Source organism: Daphnia pulex, chromosome 9, assembly GCF_021134715.1.
Source record: "Daphnia pulex isolate KAP4 chromosome 9, ASM2113471v1".
NCBI classification, from domain to species: Eukaryota; Metazoa; Arthropoda; class Branchiopoda; order Diplostraca; family Daphniidae; genus Daphnia; species Daphnia pulex.
In genome coordinates, this window is record NC_060025.1 from 2,913,614 (window position 1) to 2,931,526 (window position 17,913).

At 42.6% G+C, this 17,913-nt stretch overlaps 5 protein-coding genes across 6 annotated transcripts; all 5 read left to right on the forward strand.

Annotated features, from left to right (window-relative positions):
• The first annotated feature begins 3,529 nt into the window (after positions 1 to 3,529).
• Positions 3,530 to 5,308, forward strand: LOC124202442 (transcription factor 24-like). 2 transcript variants are annotated; one of them, XM_046598785.1, is made up of 4 exons: positions 3,530 to 4,345; positions 4,605 to 4,661; positions 4,839 to 5,024; positions 5,136 to 5,308. In XM_046598785.1, the coding sequence occupies exons 1-4, from the start codon at positions 4,342 to 4,344 to the stop codon at positions 5,261 to 5,263; spliced, it is 375 nt and encodes a 124-aa protein (XP_046454741.1). In that variant the 5' UTR covers positions 3,530 to 4,341; the 3' UTR covers positions 5,264 to 5,308. The 2 variants fall into 2 exon arrangements, with proteins under 2 accessions (XP_046454741.1, XP_046454742.1); XM_046598786.1 differs by having other exon boundaries at positions 3,537 to 4,345; positions 4,822 to 5,024.
• A 2,531-nt stretch (positions 5,309 to 7,839) lies between these two features.
• Positions 7,840 to 11,447, forward strand: LOC124202440 (homeobox protein rough-like). Its single transcript, XM_046598784.1, has 3 exons — positions 7,840 to 8,289; positions 9,668 to 9,902; positions 11,063 to 11,447. The coding sequence occupies exons 1-3, from the start codon at positions 7,959 to 7,961 to the stop codon at positions 11,232 to 11,234; spliced, it is 738 nt and encodes a 245-aa protein (XP_046454740.1). The 5' UTR covers positions 7,840 to 7,958; the 3' UTR covers positions 11,235 to 11,447.
• Positions 11,448 to 12,653: 1,206 nt separating this feature from the next.
• Positions 12,654 to 14,863, forward strand: LOC124202605 (repetitive proline-rich cell wall protein 2-like). The gene is made up of 3 exons (XM_046598965.1): positions 12,654 to 12,810; positions 12,882 to 13,001; positions 13,076 to 14,863. The coding sequence occupies exons 1-3, from the start codon at positions 12,739 to 12,741 to the stop codon at positions 14,687 to 14,689; spliced, it is 1,806 nt and encodes a 601-aa protein (XP_046454921.1). The 5' UTR covers positions 12,654 to 12,738; the 3' UTR covers positions 14,690 to 14,863.
• Positions 14,864 to 15,211: 348 nt separating this feature from the next.
• On the forward strand, positions 15,212 to 16,139 carry LOC124202392 (cuticle protein 10.9-like). The gene is made up of 3 exons (XM_046598741.1): positions 15,212 to 15,350; positions 15,416 to 15,517; positions 15,599 to 16,139. Exons 1-3 carry the CDS (start codon positions 15,345 to 15,347, stop codon positions 15,935 to 15,937), a joined length of 447 nt encoding a protein of 148 aa, XP_046454697.1. The 5' UTR covers positions 15,212 to 15,344; the 3' UTR covers positions 15,938 to 16,139.
• Positions 16,140 to 16,675: 536 nt separating this feature from the next.
• Positions 16,676 to 17,586, forward strand: LOC124202393 (cuticle protein 7-like). The gene is made up of 3 exons (XM_046598742.1): positions 16,676 to 16,825; positions 16,905 to 17,024; positions 17,172 to 17,586. Exons 1-3 carry the CDS (start codon positions 16,820 to 16,822, stop codon positions 17,484 to 17,486), a joined length of 441 nt encoding a protein of 146 aa, XP_046454698.1. The 5' UTR covers positions 16,676 to 16,819; the 3' UTR covers positions 17,487 to 17,586.
• Positions 17,587 to 17,913: the final 327 nt, after the last annotated feature.

The window sequence follows — 17,913 nt, forward strand, 5'->3', positions numbered from 1 at the left end:
CAGCACCCGCCTTTCCGGATACATTTTTATAGTTTTCTTGTTGACTTTTATCGATTATATCGGAGCCATGCATAAGAGTGATCCTGCTGTATTTGAGAGTAATTGCTACTTTTTGTTGCGACAAAACGTGATTTCAACTTTTGCCCTTTTCATTTTGAAGTGTATCAAATAGCACAAACTACGTCAAATAATGAAGGAACACCGGCAGCGGAGAAAGTTGAAACATATACTGTACGATAAGGCTATCAGCTCAATCAGCTCAAAAGTCTAAAAAAGGACTAACGTAGGAAAGTGAAAGGAATGACTTCTTCTCATGAAGCTGTATGACGTTCATTTATTTCTGTTTTATGGAAAAAAAGGAATCGATAAATAATGCAAATGTATATTTTTCAAAATAGGCAGTTGTCTGTTGAGGTAAGCCAAAATACACGGGCAAAGTGAGAAACAAAACCTGCACAACAATTACTGACAAATAAGCAAATAACTGACCGGTTCTGACATATTTGGACCGTCGGTACAGCGGATTTCCAGAACTAGTTATTAACGCTGATGTGTACTTTTCGATAGTGACGTATTTGGCAATTACCTTCAAAACCCATTCACGTAATTGTCATGTCCGGGTCATTGTCTCATGAACGCTGAAGTGACAGCCCAATCTGATTGGCCGGAAGCCAAATAGGAAATAACTACTCCGCACATTAGATTACGGAAACACCTTATTCAGCCGAGTATAGGAGCAGCATGGAGAAGTAGAAGTGAAAGAAGATGTAGTCATTAAATTTTGTTTTAAATTCCAACTTGATCAAAAGTCCTAAATTGGAACTCAAAAATAATTGAAGCGTATAATTTGAAGATCATAATTTGATTGTGTGCAAATGTGTAATTTGCGATATCGTTACTCCTCGCTGGAAAAAATCACATACCCATTGATTGCTGTCGTTTGAATGTTTCACATTTCACATAACGAATGTGTAACAACCCGCCATTTTCTCGAATAACAGAGAATACGAAATATAAAGCGGAAATTGATCAAGGTTTCTTCCGGCTGGAGAAATCAATACTTCTGCGGTATAAAGAGCCTTTAATATGTTTGTTTCTTTTGAATGACTGCACGGTACAAAAATTCTATAATGCAACCAGCTGAACTATATTTTCTTATCAACAGAGTGCTGGTAATTGCTATTATAAACTCCGCAGTTTGGGAAACATCCTTTCTCTACAAATGACCTTACAACAACAAATTGATCAAAGAAATTTCATTCACGTAATCTGGCGCTCACTGGATTAAATATGATTCATATTTGATTCACTGGATGCGACAAAAATATTTGTGATCTCATCGTTTCGTCACCGTTTGAACTTTGGCGCCTATTTTCGTCCCGTCCAATTTTATCATCTCAATTAAATTGTGCCATTCGTTTCCATTATAAGGCTGATTGCACATGCGAGGCGAATAACATTTAAAAAAATCTGAGACGTGGAAAGTGTGCCCAGGAAAACTTGTCTGTGTTGTGCAAGAGATCAGGATGTCACTCGCCGAGTTCGTCAAATTAATAAGTTAATTTATTAATAATTACAGTTTTACGGAATTGCCGGAGGAAAAACAAAAAAACTTGGGAAACATCTTGAACGACTTGTAGTTTACACGCACGAATTTGACGTTGACCCACATACGCAGTGAGTCGTAGTATTAGACCTTGTTAATCATAATAACAACCTCGTGTAACTCTACGAATAATTGATGGCAACAACAAAAGAAAAAAATTAAAGCTCACGGCTCGCCAATCAGTTATCGAAATTCGAGTCTTAAAAAATAATAAAAAAAAAACAAACAAAAATTCCGGTTTTGGCTTGTATATGTCGCTGTAGGTGAAGCCGTGTCATGAACTTGATATGCTTTATAGTGTATAGGGAATACGTAGATTTTACAACAACAACAAAAATTTAATAATAATAATAATAAAACATCTCGAAAACTGAATGGTGCAACCGAACTTATTTTTTTGGCTTCCAACCCAACACAGTCAGGTGTCGATTGCTCAAATATTCGGTTTTTGGGATGTAACAGCCGTCAGGCAATAATAACAAATAATGAAATCAGAGCTGGTCAGTTCTAAGACGCATATACCGGAAAACGGCTAATGTCACTCCAATCATTTTCTTTCGTCTTTAATTTGTGATTTTCAATTTAATCCCGTGGCTGTCGGAGATGAGATTAGGATCCTGTTTACGGTTTCACAAGTGACGTAATGGAAAGGAAAACATTTAAATTTTTTTGTTTTTTGCTTTCAAAAAATTCAAATTTGTTATATAGGCGATTCTGATCTTTTATTGAAGGGCAGTTTATAGCCCAACACCTCTCTGACGGATTTTGACATGGCTCTCAGAAAGCGGTTTGACGGGGACATGGGTGTGGCCTTTCGTGTATGAAAAAACGAAAGTGAATATAAGCTAACCCGTTCTTTTTTTAGTTATTCTTTTCTAAGTCGAGTGTACATTAATAAAGTTTATTGCGGCTCCAAAAAGTACCAAGACGTCACTTTTGTAGCCATCCAACAAAGATAACAGCAGACATGCATTATTAGAAAGTCTGTTGTGCTCTGCAATTGTTGTTTACATGTCCGAAAGAATTTGGACGAGTCTACGCCAAACATTCGAGAGACGCAACATTTTTTCAAAAACTTTTTCTTTGCATGACTTGACATTTGCAACAATTTAGAAAATGTTTCCAGCCCCTATGAAAAATATTTCAATAAAACATTTTTTTTTTTTTATAATTTTTTTGCGGTCTCTGCCCACCTGCTGGCAGCGCAGTTTCTATTCCGCATTCACCCAATCAAAATATTTTAAGGCCACCGCATTGTGTATTGTTACGTAACAACCTATAAGCGTCAGGTGATGATGTTCATTTTTTTTCCCCAGATATTATCAGCAATCATTTTGAAAGAGTCGGTCTCAAAGAAGCAAGCCGACTCGTCAGTCGGTTGGTTGTTGGAATTTTGAGCAGCTCATTGACAACCGACAACTAGTTATTATAAATGTTTGAGCATCCTCTTTTCCGTTAATTAAAAGGGAAAAAAGGGCTTGGTCTCAAGGGCGATATCATCTATCCGACAATGTAAACGCTAATCGTTTAAGAAGTTCTGTACTCTATACCAGCCCTCCCTTTCCACCCTTGATTGATGGTGATAAATGAAAAAAGATGGATAGCGTTAATTGTTGTATTCAAACGATTAGAGGTTGGCCTCAAGTAACAAGTGTTCATCTTTGAAAACCGGAATAATGCCGCCCAGAAATGCGAAATCAAATTTTCTCGAGTTTTCCACACACAACAGTCGAACGATTTTCATCAATCTGAGCGAATTTTTTTTTTTTTTTTTATGTGTTATGGTCCAGAATTTCCAGCTAAATCTAAACGGTGATGGGTCTTGTTTAAATATCACGCGCAGGGCACAAGGTGATCAGTTTGGGTCGTCGAGTCAACAAGGCCATCGATATCAACAGTTATCGTGCGACGGATCGGACACCCGACCCAATCAACTATTCCGGTCGGAGAGTGTTGCGGGCACGTTAACAACAAATATCAGCCAATAAATAAAGAACGACGAATTTTCAGACGTGAGCCTCAACCACATCACATTCGACGTCGAACTAGATCTGTCACGTTTGCCGTCTGGTATTTTCTCCTTTTCACGAAAAAAAACGTGAACTGTTCAAAGCATTTCTACACACGTTCGTACAACCATAACAACAACCACATACCGAACATATAACAACTGAAAAGGAGGAGGAGGAGGAGGGTAATGTAGTGCAAACGCACCGAGCCCCAATTAGTTAGAGGACCTCGTGTAACTTGATCCGGTTAGGGAGGGTGTGTGGGCTTTTTTGTATTTCTTTAATTTCATTTTCCAACTGGGGATGATGAGGAGGATGGATGGATGGGGGGAATGAAACATGTAGGCGGTGTAGTACGTATGTGTGTGTTGCGTGTGTTCTCACGGAAAACGCGGTTGGTTATATGTTTTGCCCGCAGATCGTTTTACACGCAAAGTGAATATCACTCCCCCCCCCCCTTTTTTCATGTAATGCCATGGAACTAAAAAAAAGGTGTCGGAATCTTCCGTCATTCCATTGCCGGCTGTCGGCGGATCGTGTGCAGTCAAAATCCTCGGCTCATTTCACTTGCGGTCGAATAGAAAAAGAATTATTATTATTATTTTTAATTTGGCTTTGCCTGTTGTTTGAATGTACTTTTTATTTAGTTGAGCGCTAGCACTTCTGTCGCCAACATCTGTGTCGTCATCATCCAGCAGTCCGGATTATTATTATTTTTTTTAAATCATGGGTAAAAAGAAATTAAATCAATTGCCAAATTTTGTTTGTTTTTTCCATTCAGTAGAAATGAAGAATGGGAGCTGTACAGACTCCCGTAATGTCATTTATATTTTTCTTAAATCTCTGCCATGATGTTGTTTGGAAATTCTGAGAAATTGATGGACGCGTGCTGGTTGAACTGAGTTTCTTTTATCGGGAGTTAACCGCTTTTTTTATTTGTCTTCTTTCGTTTTGATTTGCTGTTTTCTAAATGACGGCACCTTCATCAGGCAGTCGGCGTCCGAACGCGGCTCGTGAGCGAAGTCGGGTCCAAAACTTACGTGACGGTATTGAAATGATTATTACTGAAACTTACGCAACGCGAATCCGAGCTTCGAAATGGCTAGAGCGGATGTGGATCGTATCGCTATAGAGAAATCGAGCCGCTTTTCTAGTTGATTTAATTATTCCAGCAACTCATGTTGCATCGCTTATTTTATCGTCCAGCTTTCCAATCTTTGCAGTCGGCACTGCCGGCCGTCCCGCCCAGCACCAAACTCTCCAAACTGGACGTCCTCCTCATGGCGAGCGCCTACATCGCCCATCTCGGCCGACTGGTCCAGGTCGACGACGACGGCGGCGACCAGCAGCAGCCGCAGCAGCCAACGAATTTCAATTCAAACGACGGCGCCACTTTCCACCCCGTCAAGGTACTACATTAGACCGCATAAAGAAATAGCTTCACGTTCCGTTGAGGGACTCGAGCACAGCGCAGAATGTAACGTTATGTCGTTTCAAATGCCATATGGATCGCATCAAAGAAATGGCCAATGAGGGCTCGACTCTACGCCGGACTGAATCATTCCGGTTCGCATCGGCCACTCCGACCAGACGAAGGTCTACCGACATCATCATTCAGGAGGTAAAACTCAACGAGTTGCCAACCTAACCACAAGGAGGCGTCAATGCGCACTCGAATATAATGCGCCAAAAATAAAAGCGAAAGTTTTTATTCCATTGTTTTTTGAATTATTCGATAGAATTGCGCAACCAATTGACATTGATTTCGATTAATTGTTTTTTAAATTTTAAATCTCCCGCTCGTTTCGCCATCCCTTTCTCCGCCGTGTAATTGAATCCCAACTAACGTCCCCGATATGTACGGCTAATAATAATAATCAAAAGTCTCTCGAATGTATCGCGCGTCGCCAATCGAAATACATCCACGTGTTATTAAGTGGAATCCCATTGCAAGTGACAACTGCGTTGTCCAGCCCCGGTCCAGCCACCCCTCGAAGAAAATAAGCGGGCGGAGAAGTCTAAATAGAACCCGTTTGGACGGGTGCGAACGGGCACCAACCAGGTCGCCGGACGTTCGATTTCATTCTGAAAGTGTATAGCGGCCGGCCGTCCTCGGCCCGTGTTGTCTGGAATATTATGTGTGTTCTCCTAACAGAAAACATCTATCTATCAACTGGGCTGATTCAATTCAGTTTTTTTTCTTCACCCAATCACGAATGTCGAAATCGTAGTGGCGAACAATTTTCGGAGCAAGAATGAATTCATCGAAGAAATTTTTTTTTCTTTTTTTTTTGTTTTCCAAGAAGAACCAAAACTGCTAGCCGTGAAAAACAGTTTTGAGAGAGGGGTGGACACAGTTTTGTTGTCCGATTCGAACCAGTTGAAACGGGCCCGAGAGGTGAGAGCGTCCGCCGCCGCCGCCGCCGCATCACCTTTCGGCCAGCCAAAAGTGATGTCATAAGACACACACACAAATCATGACAAGTCTTTTCATATGGCAGGGACCAGCTAGATCAAACCAACGCGTGAAAAAAAAAAAGAGTCAAAACGAGATAAATAGCTGCGTAGTAGCGGTGGAAGACACCACTCACCACTCGATTGGATTGACACAACACCAGCAGTCACTCATCATCCGTCAAAATAGTTAGGTGTAGTTCAAATCAACCTCCTACGTGTCTGTCGATTTTTCTTCCGGACGCACCTATTTAGGCACAGAATTCAAAACCAAAACCAAAATCTCTTTGGACGGGCGATGTGAGTGTGAAATGAGAATGAAACAAGCCTCAAATGCTTCTTGTTCCATGTTGACTGTCGTTATACTCTTGGCCGGGTTGGCCGTCGCCGTCGCCGCAATCGAATCGAATTCTCAGATGACTGTTGATCCGTTGACCGGTCCAGTTGTTGAGCTGGAAGAAGGAGGCGGCCACTCCAACATCAGCGACGGTCATCTTCTCAAGATGATTAGACGGGAACTCCATCACCCCCACCGGCACCAGTGCCCCATCCATCCGGATCCGCGCTCGCCTCACCTGCAGAGGCGCTCGCTCTGTCCGTTCGACATCCAGCGGGACGTCAATCCCCTCCGCATTCCCGACGTCATTCATCGCGCCCATTGCCTTTGCGAGTCGTCGCCTTGCTCGGCCGGCCAGTCACAGTCACAGTCACAGCAGCCGGCCCGCTGCCTCTCGCTCGTCTCGCCGCTCAAAGTGGCCTATCTCGACCCGCAGCTGAAGCTCGTCGTTGCCACCGAAGTCATTCACGTTCCCGTCGCCTGCATCTGCGCCGCCCAGCCGGCCGGCCGCCACATGCCCGCCAATCGAAACATTGTCGTCTGAGATGGAAAGGAAAATGATTATCTGTTGATCAGAACGATGAAGAAAATGATGGTTAACTATTATTATGACAATGAATAAGACCCAGCTGGAATGTGGTTGGAATACTTTTTAGAAATGTCTTGTTTTTTTGTTTTTTTTGTATTGTTATTATTTAAAAATAGCATGTGTTCACTGCAAATGTGTTGTATGGAGTAAGTGGGGCGCTGGTCCGCCACATGTGTCTCTGTTCGATACAAAATACAAATTTGTCATTTTAGATGAAAACGCCGAGATGACTCATTTGCGATGCATATTGTGCCACATGGATGTTGAGTTAATTAACAGTAACATTATTTTAAATGGACGTCCGGAGCTAAGATGAAATAACAAATTTTTTTTTTGTGTGTGGTTCACTAGACCCGAAAGGGGATGGTTGCAACCGATTAAGGAAATTGGCTGCAATCACGATGTGTTGCAAGCCCCTTCTGTCACTGTCTGCTGTCCAGGCCCCTGAAATCCCTTTAACTGTAATGTGTCTAGTGTCTACGCCATCTGAGATGGGACTGATGTAAATCACTACGGATTCACCTGGCCGGATGTTGAGCTTCCCATCACTGTACAGGAAAAAGGGGGAGGGTGTAGGGGAGGGGGGGGGGGGGAAGGCAGATGAGCAGCTTATATACATATGCGTCGACTAGACTTGTATGTGTGTATACGTATATCTGGCCAATTGAAATGGAGCCGGCCCAGTAATGGAACGAACCAATTGGCTGTGTGATATAGGGAGTATAGTAAGGGGTGGGGGGTCGGGTTATCTGGTGTCAAACGATTTGGGGTCTCACTGGAAAACACAGAGAGCCCCCCGCTAAAAATAAAGGTTAGTATTCTTAGTGTTCCCTATAGTGTTTGTTATGTGTATACATCCGACTATATTATACCTGGGCGGGCTAATTGTTATCGTCAGTCGATTCCAGGCGTCCGTCAAAGTGAGTTAAAACGTCGACGAGACCCTCCAACAGCATCCGCGTTATGGCCATGGCGACGTCCAGTCAGTCCGGTAGCGCCAAAAAAGTGCCCATGACCCCGTCGGAGTTTTTCGCCAAAATTTACGGAGGAGCCGATCGGCCGCCGGTGGATGCATCCGTCGGTGGCGCTCCGACCAGCACGGCGAATAACCCAGCCGGAGCCCAGGCGGATCTTCCGTCCATTTCCGCACTTCAGCAGCAGCATCAGCCCAGGGCTAATTCCGCCTGGCACCTCTACCCACCGTGGAACGCGGATCAGTTATTCTGGGCATCCGGAGTCAACCAAGGATCTTTTTTCAATCCGCTTTCACTACCTCCAGCTCTCACCGCACTAAGTACGAATAACCAAGATATTTAAATTTTTTTACTCAGCATAATTTTCGGTTAAGTGAAGAAAAATCGATAAGATTTTGAAAATTATTTCGGAAGATTTCAATTGAAATTTTCATTCATCCGATTAGTCACCGGATTCAAATTTCTATGTGGGTCACATTTTTTTTCCCCCGAACAGTTTGCACGGGGCATGAACCTCACAGGCTCACACTGTGTGGTCTGTCAAATGACGGTGATAAGTTGAACGTCCGACTGTGGAATCGTTCTTGCGTGTTTTGACACATCTGCCCGATATTTCGACAACAAAATTAGGTGGTCCGCTAAAAAAAAAATGTCAGAACGAAATTTTTAAAAATGATCAACGCGGCGGCGGGCCTTACTTGTTGTTTCCCCATTCTAATAAATTTTCCAAACGTCTGGCATTGCGTGACTATTGAGGTTAAATGTTCACATCCATTTGGTTGACGCGTCCGACTTTTTTTTTCCTATCTCTCCCCCAAACCGTTTGTTTGCTGCGTAGAAAAAATGAATGGCGTATTTAGATCTGGAAATATATAGGGAAAACAAAAATGGGACCATTGACAATAAGTATGCAGTTGGTGAACCGGAACCCAACAGCAGCCATCTTTTTTTTTCTGTTTGGTTCCGAAAATTCTCTGTGAATTGGATTGCAGCATATTACGCCATTGTCAATCGTCAATGGGCAATTCAACATTTTTTTCGAATTGAATCGCGCGGTCATCGAAAGCGCAAGTGGCACATGATAGGGGTGAGGCCACCATTATATGATAGAGCACTGATCGCGCACAGGTATAATATAATCTCTGTTTTCCGTGATGAACACACCCCACAGCTCTTGTACATTTACTCCCCCCCCCCCAAACCACTCCCCTATTATCTATACCTTGAACCACCCCATTACGGATATTGACAAGGTAAGTAAGGGGAAAGAAGAAGAAGAAAAAAAAAGACGGACATACTTGAAAAATGGGGGGGGGGGGAAGCTCCCACTTCAAACCGGATATGAGGGTGAGAATAAGCGCCTCTTTTAAACATCTGTTGTCTCTTCACTTCGGGATATTAGGTAAAAAAAAAAGGGGGAGGGAGGGAGAACTGTGTATATCACGAGCAATGAAGGGACCCATGTTATAAATGCCAGCCGAAAAAAAAAACTATTAACCTATTAACCTTCCGTATCGGTCGCGCATTTGGACGTAACTCCCATCGACGACGACTGACGTTTTTCCCACAATGCCCCTCCCTATTGACAATATATTACGTGACCCGCGTTTTGTCGAGCCGTTTGAACGCTTTAATTCGCTTGGTTCTATATGATATAATACCATCAGCTCATATTTGATTGTATTGATGTCGATTTAGTGGCCAGGAGGAAGCGGAAAGGTCTGAGCCAGCGGCGGCAGAGGACGACGTTCACGCAGGAGCAGACCCTGCGGCTGGAAGTCGAATTCCAGTCGGCCGAATACGTTTCGCGGACGAGACGCTCCGAGCTGGCGTCGGCGCTGGGATTGAGCGAAACTCAAATCAAAATTTGGTTCCAGAATCGTCGGGCCAAAGACAAGCGCATCGAGAAGGCCCACATCGACCACCAGTACAGGTAAAAGGAAATCTATTAGCTAGATGCGATTGGACAGTAGTAGTCGTGTAAATTCGATATTAATGAACCGGTCAAGGCGGGCTTGATTACATCATAACGACCGCGTACGAGTTCTCCTCCCTTACTTCCCACGTCCGCCTACCGGAAAAAGCGGAAATGTCATATAGTCGTATAATTGGGGAGAAACACGCATCTCTAAGGTTGCGCACGACGGTTTAAGTAGCTCTACACGACATGGGAACCTGAAACGCCAACAAATTTGAGTATTAAAATATAACAAATTACTTGTACATTTATGAGGGGCTTATATTAATTTTCCGACACGCCTATTCGAATCGAGGAGCATTCAGCGCCCAAAAACGGCCGGAATCGTCGCTGTTTCGCTCGTTAGTAGATATGCTATATATGTCCGCTTTTTGTGTTACTGGGTTGTTATTGTTTTGTACCGTTAATTCCGTTAACGGCGTGACGTAACATTCCCACAATCTCGTTGGCGAACGGTAGATGGCGAGCAATTCTAAAAGAGAAAGGAAAAGTGAAAGAAAAAATCCATTTGAATTAACAAAGATAAAATTCTGTACGAAATTGCGATTAATTATTCAGTGGAATATACTGGGGCTGATATCGATTCGTCTGATAAGGGAGAAAGTGAAACCGATGAGTAAGCAACAAGAGAGTCCATAATTCAATCGTTTTCCCTCTTTTACATATGACTCCGATGGTATCCAGGTGGCGTTTAGATGATTTGGCTTCTTTTGTACTCCTATACATATAGTGCTCTGAAATGAATCATCTGATTTTAATACAAGAAAATAACAGAAAAGAGAAAATGCAAGGGAAACAACCAACGCCCCCCGTTCAGATTTGAAACAAAAATGACCGAGCGCCCCGAATCATACCATTTTTCTGATATGGAAATTTTGTGTTAGACATCTACATTATTATTATTCACTGTCTGCCGTCGACTATCCGTTAGCAAGATGACTGGCCTTTCTGTTACTGTTACGCAAGTCGGGTTCAAACAAGGAAAGCTAACCACACCTTTTACGCAACGGCAGCTGGTCAGCGCATATACACAGTTTTGGACTTCAAAACTTTTTTCTCTCTAAAATCGGGTTTTTAACTACGTATTTAAATTTACCATCCATTTGTGGGCGCAGGTGCGGCGGATTGGCCGTTCAACCTACCAGTGGATCGCCGGCATCGCAACGCGGCCAGCACGTCTGCGGCCTGTGCGCTTGCAATTCGAACGTGTTCCAGCAGCAGCCGAAAATGGATGCGGAGCTCTTGATGCCGTCCAACGAAAGTGAAACGGACGGCGAGGAAATCTAAAAAAAAAAAAAATAAATAAAACAATTAAGCGGTTTCATTCCACAATCATTTTGTTCCACATTTGACAATTAAATTAAATTTCCTTTTTTCGCTATATAATTATTGGCCAAAATTGCCATTCCTATTTGACCCTCCCAGTCAACTCCCTCCTTTGTAAATAGCAATCACACCAGTCTGGGTCTTTATAACAAAACGAATAAATAATCAGAGAAATTCGGATAATTTTTGTTTGTTTTTCTTTACCTTTTACCGTGTCCACTGCGAACTGTTTTTTCTTTGCTTTTGTTCACTCTCAATCAAAATGTGAAACAAACAAACGTTGACTGATGGTAAAATGGAAATGAAAACTGAGGAGAGAACTTTCTTTTGCCTTTCGTCAGACGAACAAAAGAGATCGGGCGTGGCTGGCCGATCTCATAAAACTGCGGATTTTCACCGGCCATTCAAGGCCTCTTGTATAGACTCACACGCATGTTGCTGGACTTGAGACTGTTGAGATTTCTCGGACCATCTGTATAGCAATCGCATATAGCCTTGTATGTAAACACTACTTGGCAAGAGAAACAATTCCTGCCGTCGTGGGATAATACATCGGTCACGGCGTCTCGGCGGTCCGTGTAAACTGCGTCTGGCGTCGCGTCGTTCAACTTTTTCGCTGTGGGCCAGATAGATAAAAACTCACTCGCTCTCTCCCTACATTACAACACGCATCTCATCTCCATATACAAGTTTGAAAATATGTAACTCTGCCTGTGGGCACTCACCTTGCTCCGAATATCTTTCGACTCCGGCGCTGTTATTATTTCTACACAAAATATTTTCTAACAGCAGAGCGGTAAAATACCTTCTAGGCATAACGGGCGTTTTATTGTGTCTTATTTTGGAATTTTATTTCTGGAATGGTCTTCTATAATATTGGTTTGGTATCTACCAGACCATAAATTGCTAAAAGTATACTTTTCATCCGTGTGTGACGATCGGGGGAAATTGGATGACTACAAGATGATTTCCGATTTCCTTTCGATTGGAAAATTCAATACAGATCACGCCCGTTGATCACGCGGGGAACTTAATGTAGCCGAACGGAGAAATCGAGAGTCGTCTTTCTTCTTTTCTCATCCGCCCGATGGATATTATTAATTATTATTGGCTCATTTTATCATTTGTTATGATAGCGCATCGATCAGTGAAAACCTATCGAATGTCGAAAAAGTTTTTATTGATTGATATCTATAATGCAGCCAGATTCTTCCCATCTCAATCGTCGGCTCCCATTTCCATTTGTGCAATATGGGAAATCATGATAATAATAAAGAAAGTCCATTAGAGAAAGTAAATGAAGTCAGATGGTGGCGTCAAGTGAAAACGCATCATCCGATGGCTTTTTCTTTTGGTCAGGAAATTGTCATTCACCACCCATTTTGGTTCCCATTTGATTCGATGAGATGAAATTCATTACGCACATCACCTGTAACAAGCAGCAGCATCAGCCTGTATATATACGATGGCATCCATCCCCGATAGATTGCCAGTTGTCTGTCAAGTGTCTCACAGTACACTGAATTTTAAAATGAAGGTATTTTATTCTTACGAGAAAATGTGTATAATTGATTACTAGTGTTAATTTTTCCTCGTTTTTTATGGCAGTTTTTCATTCTGGCAACTTTGGCTTCCGTTGTGGCCTCGTCTGCTCTCTACGTCAAACCGACGACCTACTCACCTTCCAGTTGGTCATCCAATCAATCGCCAACATCCGTCGAATCCAGCGTAATAAGATTTATAGTAATTTTCAAAATCTCACATTTGAATTGATTTCAATTTTGTTTGTTGTTTTTAAGCAGAGCCCAATGCCTTTCAGCTTCAACTACGAAGTCAAGGTAGATGACTACACCAGTTTCGGCGATACAAGAGTCAGCGACGAGCAGGGTCACGTATCCGGTTCTTATCACGTCCAACTTCCCGACGGCCGCCACCAGCACGTCAACTACAAGGATGAAGGAAACGGTTACGTGGCCGATGTCCAGTACAATCACAATCCTGAATTCAGTGCTTCTAGCGTGGTGGAATACAAGGAGAAAATGGACAGTGGGTTGGTAAAAGAACACAGGAAATCTCCGAAGAAAAATTCGTCAAAACATTCTGGAAAATGTACCAACAAGGCGAATTGCTATGAGGAATCGTCTGAAGAGAAGCCTGTCAAAGATCAAATTTACATCAATCCGGTCAGTGATAGCCCAGTGGCTCTTTTCTACCATCAGATACCGAGCATTACAAGTCCTCTATCCTACAAGGAGCCCATCTATTTCAATCCTGCTTCGTACGCGGCTCCATTAATCAAAGGAGACGGCAGCAAGACGGCGGCTCAACATGTTTCCATTACATCGGAATTTTCAGCTGACGACGTTGTCTTCACTTACGCGCCGGAAGAATACGGCTTTTGGCAGGTTATGTATACTACTCCGAAATACTTGAAGCCAGCAGTGACAACCACCGAGAAGCCCTCCTATATCACCACTACAACCCGTAGTGCTCCTAAGTCTCCTTCATCTCACAAAACACCTAATTCTACCCCGGCAATTCCTTATTACACAACTACCGTTTCCACCACCACCACCACTAAAACTCCTACTACTAAAGCGTACAAGGCTCCTTATCCAGCCACAACCTCAGCTTACAAAAAATTAGTTTCCACTACACTCGCTTATAACCGCCCAGCTTCCAAAAATCCTGCTGTCCCAAAGAAGCCCAGTAACACTATTACCCCTCCACCACACAAGAATCCAGTCACTTATAAAGCTACTACTACACCGGTCTACAAGACTCCTTCCACCACTAAAACGTACAGGATTCCAGTTTCCACTACACCGGCATACAGGATTCCAGTTTCTACTACACCGGCATACAGGATTCCAGTTTCTACTACACCGGCATACAGGATTCCAGTTTCTACTACACCGGCATACAGGATTCCATTTTCTACTACACCGGCATACAGGATTCCATTTTCTACTACACCGGCATACAGGATTCCAGTTTCTACTACACCGGCATACAGGATTCCATTTTCTACTACACCGGCATATAGGATTCCGGTTTCTACTACACCGGCATACAGAAAACCGGTTTCTGGTAACGTTGCTCCCAAGAAACCCTTGAATCCCAATCCTGCCTACAAAATTCTGGTTTCAACTACTCCGGCATACAAGAACCGATACTACACCACCAAGCGCAACAAAGTGGCTTCCGACAAGGCCGTTTCCAAAAAGCCTTTTGCAGTCTACAAGCCGGCCTCCAATAAAATTCCCATCAAGGCAGTCGATCCTTACGTCATTGCCCCTTCGTACCACACAGGTAAAACCGCTTATTATGCAGCCCCGTCAAACGTCAATAACATTCCTCCGTACACCGTCATCTTGTACAAGCCGAACAAACAGGTAACGCAAATTAAGTACTAGGCATCTTTAAATCAGACATCTCTTTCAATGTTCTATTCTTTTATGGCCAACTATTATATTGGTGGCTAATATTCCTAAATCTTTATTGGCCAACAAATATTGGTGTCTTGCATGCCGAATGTTACAGTGTGTACAGTCTTACCGTTTATGCAATACAGAATGCCTTTGTTTTTATTTGACGTGTCACTTTCGACGACTTAATAAGATACGCCCAAGCAAAAACGGAAAAATACTAACAAGATTCGGTATAGTTGAATGGATGGTAGTTGAAAATTCAAATTATTAATCTTAGGTTTAATTGTTTTAATGGACACTAGGCTATCGGAAAAACGAGTTGTCATCAGGTGGAAAGAAAAGAAATCTTTTATAATTCACGTACACAACGAGTCGTAGTACATAAATATCGATATCAAGGACACATTTCGGGTGTAGACTTGCACACCTGTCGTGAAAAAAACAACCAACAAACCAGCATTCCAATGTTACGCCAAACCAGTTAATGGTCCCTGTTATCTTTTGACCCGGTTTGATCACTCAGTGATTAATGATACTTTGAGGTGGACTGTGTGTAGTATATAACTGTTGAATTGGTCGATCAAAGGAGTCAGTTATTGATCTGATTTTAACCACCTAACAGCTCTCGGACACAGTCAACATGAAGGTAAAGTGGAGGCAAGACAAATAATACGACTTTTTCATCAATTACAATTTCTTTTGCTGGATTAGTTCTTGATTCTTGTCAGCCTCATTGCTGTCGTTGCCGCCAAATCCGCTTATCCAACTAAGGATTATTCATCTCCCGCTTATGAAAAGCCTGCTGAATCCTACGTATATATTTGAATAAATGCTAATAACTACAAACAACAATTTTTATATTGTATGATCCATAAATCTTAACTTTTATTTCAGAAACCTCAACCATATAGTTTCGAATGGGCGGTTAAGGATGAATCCTACAACGACTACTCTCATACTCAGAGTAGCGATGGGAAAGTGATCACAGGATCGTACCGCATGGAACTCCCAGACGGCCGTGCTCAAATCGTCAACTACAAGGCCGACAGCAACGGATACACCGCCGATGTCACGTACGAAGGAGAGGCCCAATACCCGCCTGTCACTTACTCCGCCTCAGCTTACTCTGCTTCGGTCTATAATGCTCCAACTTACCCCGCGTTCAGCAAAATCCCAGTAAGCGAAATTCCAACATACAAGTCCCCAACCTACAAAAGCCCATCTAGATATTAAGCATAATTTCACGTTACGCATGTAATTTATCTGTGTGAATCGATGTGAATGGTTATTGATTTTCGCTTGTACACGAAAATTAGATTTCATTAGCAGGAACTCATTTATGTATGTCAACCCCCCACAATTAGTAACTTTCACCATAAAATCATGCTGATAAGTCCGGATAAATCAAATAATACATAATCGAACTTTGTTTCTATTCCGAGTAAATGTGGCTCAAGTCATTTAAAAAAAAGAAAGACACAAAGCGTTGCTAAATTTCTCTATTTGGACTTTATCGCTATTCCCGACTTGATTTTCTAACGGACATTCCCGACCAAGAAAGGAAAAGTTGTCGGAATGGTTCTCTCGCCGGGTAGAGCAAGAAAATTTCTCTCTCTAAAAAAGCAGTGTCCGAATTTTGCCGGCACTGAAAGTCATGTGAAAATCATTGATTTTTCAGGAGGGGCGTTTTCACCCGGTTAATCAGAAGGTTTAACAAATACAATATACCGGTAGTAGGTTGGGCGCATTTTTTCCAAATTACAACATCGTAATGTAGTAATACTGTCGAGTGAAAGTTCAAAGAAATCTAGGCTAAAATGTGGGCATGAGTCGCCCATTCAACTATTATCCAGAAGGTGACGGGCATTTCGGGTTAGGCGAAAGAGACTCATCCAATTTCGAATGTATTTCGCGCCCGACTCGTGCTCGCCAGAGGAAATCTACGTTCACTTGAATGTTTCATCATCTTTCGCCCGCCCACTCCAGCAGATTTTGCACGAGTGTTCTTTCACGTATCACAGCCCATGATGTGAGATTGGTATATAAAGGATGTAAACGGTCCACTTTAGGTATCAGTTATCCAGCTGAATTCAATCGTACAACAACTCCAGCAACATGCAGGTAAGAAGTTATAAGAAGTGCCTGTTCAGTCATAAGGAATCAACAGTAACCGAAAGATTATTTGGTTATTTATCTACAGTTCCTCATCGTCGCCGCTCTCGTCGCTGTTGCCGCCGCCAATTCCGCATACCCGACTCCAGCTCCAGCTTACCCAGCAGCTCCAGCTTATCCCGCCCCTGGATACAAGACTGAATCATACGTAAAAGTCTACCTTAGAAAAACTAATAGCCGGCTTATAGCCAATATTATTTTAGAAGTTACGAGCACTCGCTATTCACAGAGATAAGCGTGATTTGGTTCAAATGATTATCCTAACAAATGTCGTGTTGTCTTCTTTTCCATTTAGCCCCCACAGCCGTACAGCTTTGACTGGGAAGTCAACGATGCCCCATCTTACAACAACTACGGCCACTCTGAGAAGAGCGACGGAAAAGTGACCACCGGATCTTACCGTGTTTTGCTTCCCGATGGCCGCACCCAGATCGTCACCTACAAGGCTGACAGCTACGGATACGTTGCTGACGTCAAGTACGAGGGTGTAGCCAAGTACCCCGAGTACAAACCCAGCACATATGCTGCCCCAGCTTACAAAGCTCCCGCATACCCAGCAGCAGCTCCCGCTTACCCCGCACCTGCCTACAAGGCTCCCGCCAAGTACTAGAAAATGAATGTTTACATGAATTTTTATTGTTCAAGAATAATCCTATAAATGAACTATTGTCGTGATTTGAATCAAGAGAAATATATTATGTAAAAAGAAATATTTGTCAACATAATTATTTGTCTGTATTAGTATAAGTTATTGCTAATTGCATTTAAGAACGCAATAAAACGAAGTGGCATTCGCCCTAATCTATGCTGCAGGCCTACAAAGTCATTTCAATTCGTACCTATCATAAAAAGAATGTTTAACTAACGTAACAAAAGAACCCTTTGACACGAAGCTACAGTTTCTGCATTTCATGCCTTTGATTTCCGAAGTTGTTGTTCCTTCCTATCAATTTGAGCTAGAGAACAGCAGCATCTTTCGGGATGGTGGGTCAGCTTCGTCGACAATATAGTTCATTTGTTGTCAGCTACCTGCGTTT

Bases quoted from the DNA above. Each gene is read 5' to 3' on its own strand.
- LOC124202442 (XM_046598785.1), top strand. The intron at 4,662-4,838 runs GTATTGAAATGA...CAATCTTTGCAG, and splicing joins GGTCCAAAACTTACGTGACG to TCGGCACTGCCGGCCGTCCC. The intron at 5,025-5,135 runs GTACTACATTAG...ATCGCATCAAAG, and splicing joins CCACTTTCCACCCCGTCAAG to AAATGGCCAATGAGGGCTCG.
- LOC124202440 (XM_046598784.1), top strand. From the start codon at position 7,959: ATGGCCATGGCGACGTCCAGTCAGTCCGGTAGCGCCAAAAAAGTGCCC. The intron at 8,290-9,667 runs GTACGAATAACC...ATGTCGATTTAG, and splicing joins TCCAGCTCTCACCGCACTAA to TGGCCAGGAGGAAGCGGAAA. The intron at 9,903-11,062 runs GTAAAAGGAAAT...TTGTGGGCGCAG, and splicing joins CACATCGACCACCAGTACAG to GTGCGGCGGATTGGCCGTTC.
- LOC124202605 (XM_046598965.1), top strand. From the start codon at position 12,739: ATGGCATCCATCCCCGATAGATTGCCAGTTGTCTGTCAAGTGTCTCAC. The intron at 12,811-12,881 runs GTATTTTATTCT...TTTTTATGGCAG, and splicing joins CACTGAATTTTAAAATGAAG to TTTTTCATTCTGGCAACTTT. The intron at 13,002-13,075 runs GTAATAAGATTT...GTTTTTAAGCAG, and splicing joins CAACATCCGTCGAATCCAGC to AGCCCAATGCCTTTCAGCTT.
- LOC124202392 (XM_046598741.1), top strand. The intron at 15,518-15,598 runs GTATATATTTGA...CTTTTATTTCAG, and splicing joins AAAAGCCTGCTGAATCCTAC to AAACCTCAACCATATAGTTT.
- LOC124202393 (XM_046598742.1), top strand. The intron at 17,025-17,171 runs GTAAAAGTCTAC...TTTTCCATTTAG, and splicing joins GATACAAGACTGAATCATAC to CCCCCACAGCCGTACAGCTT.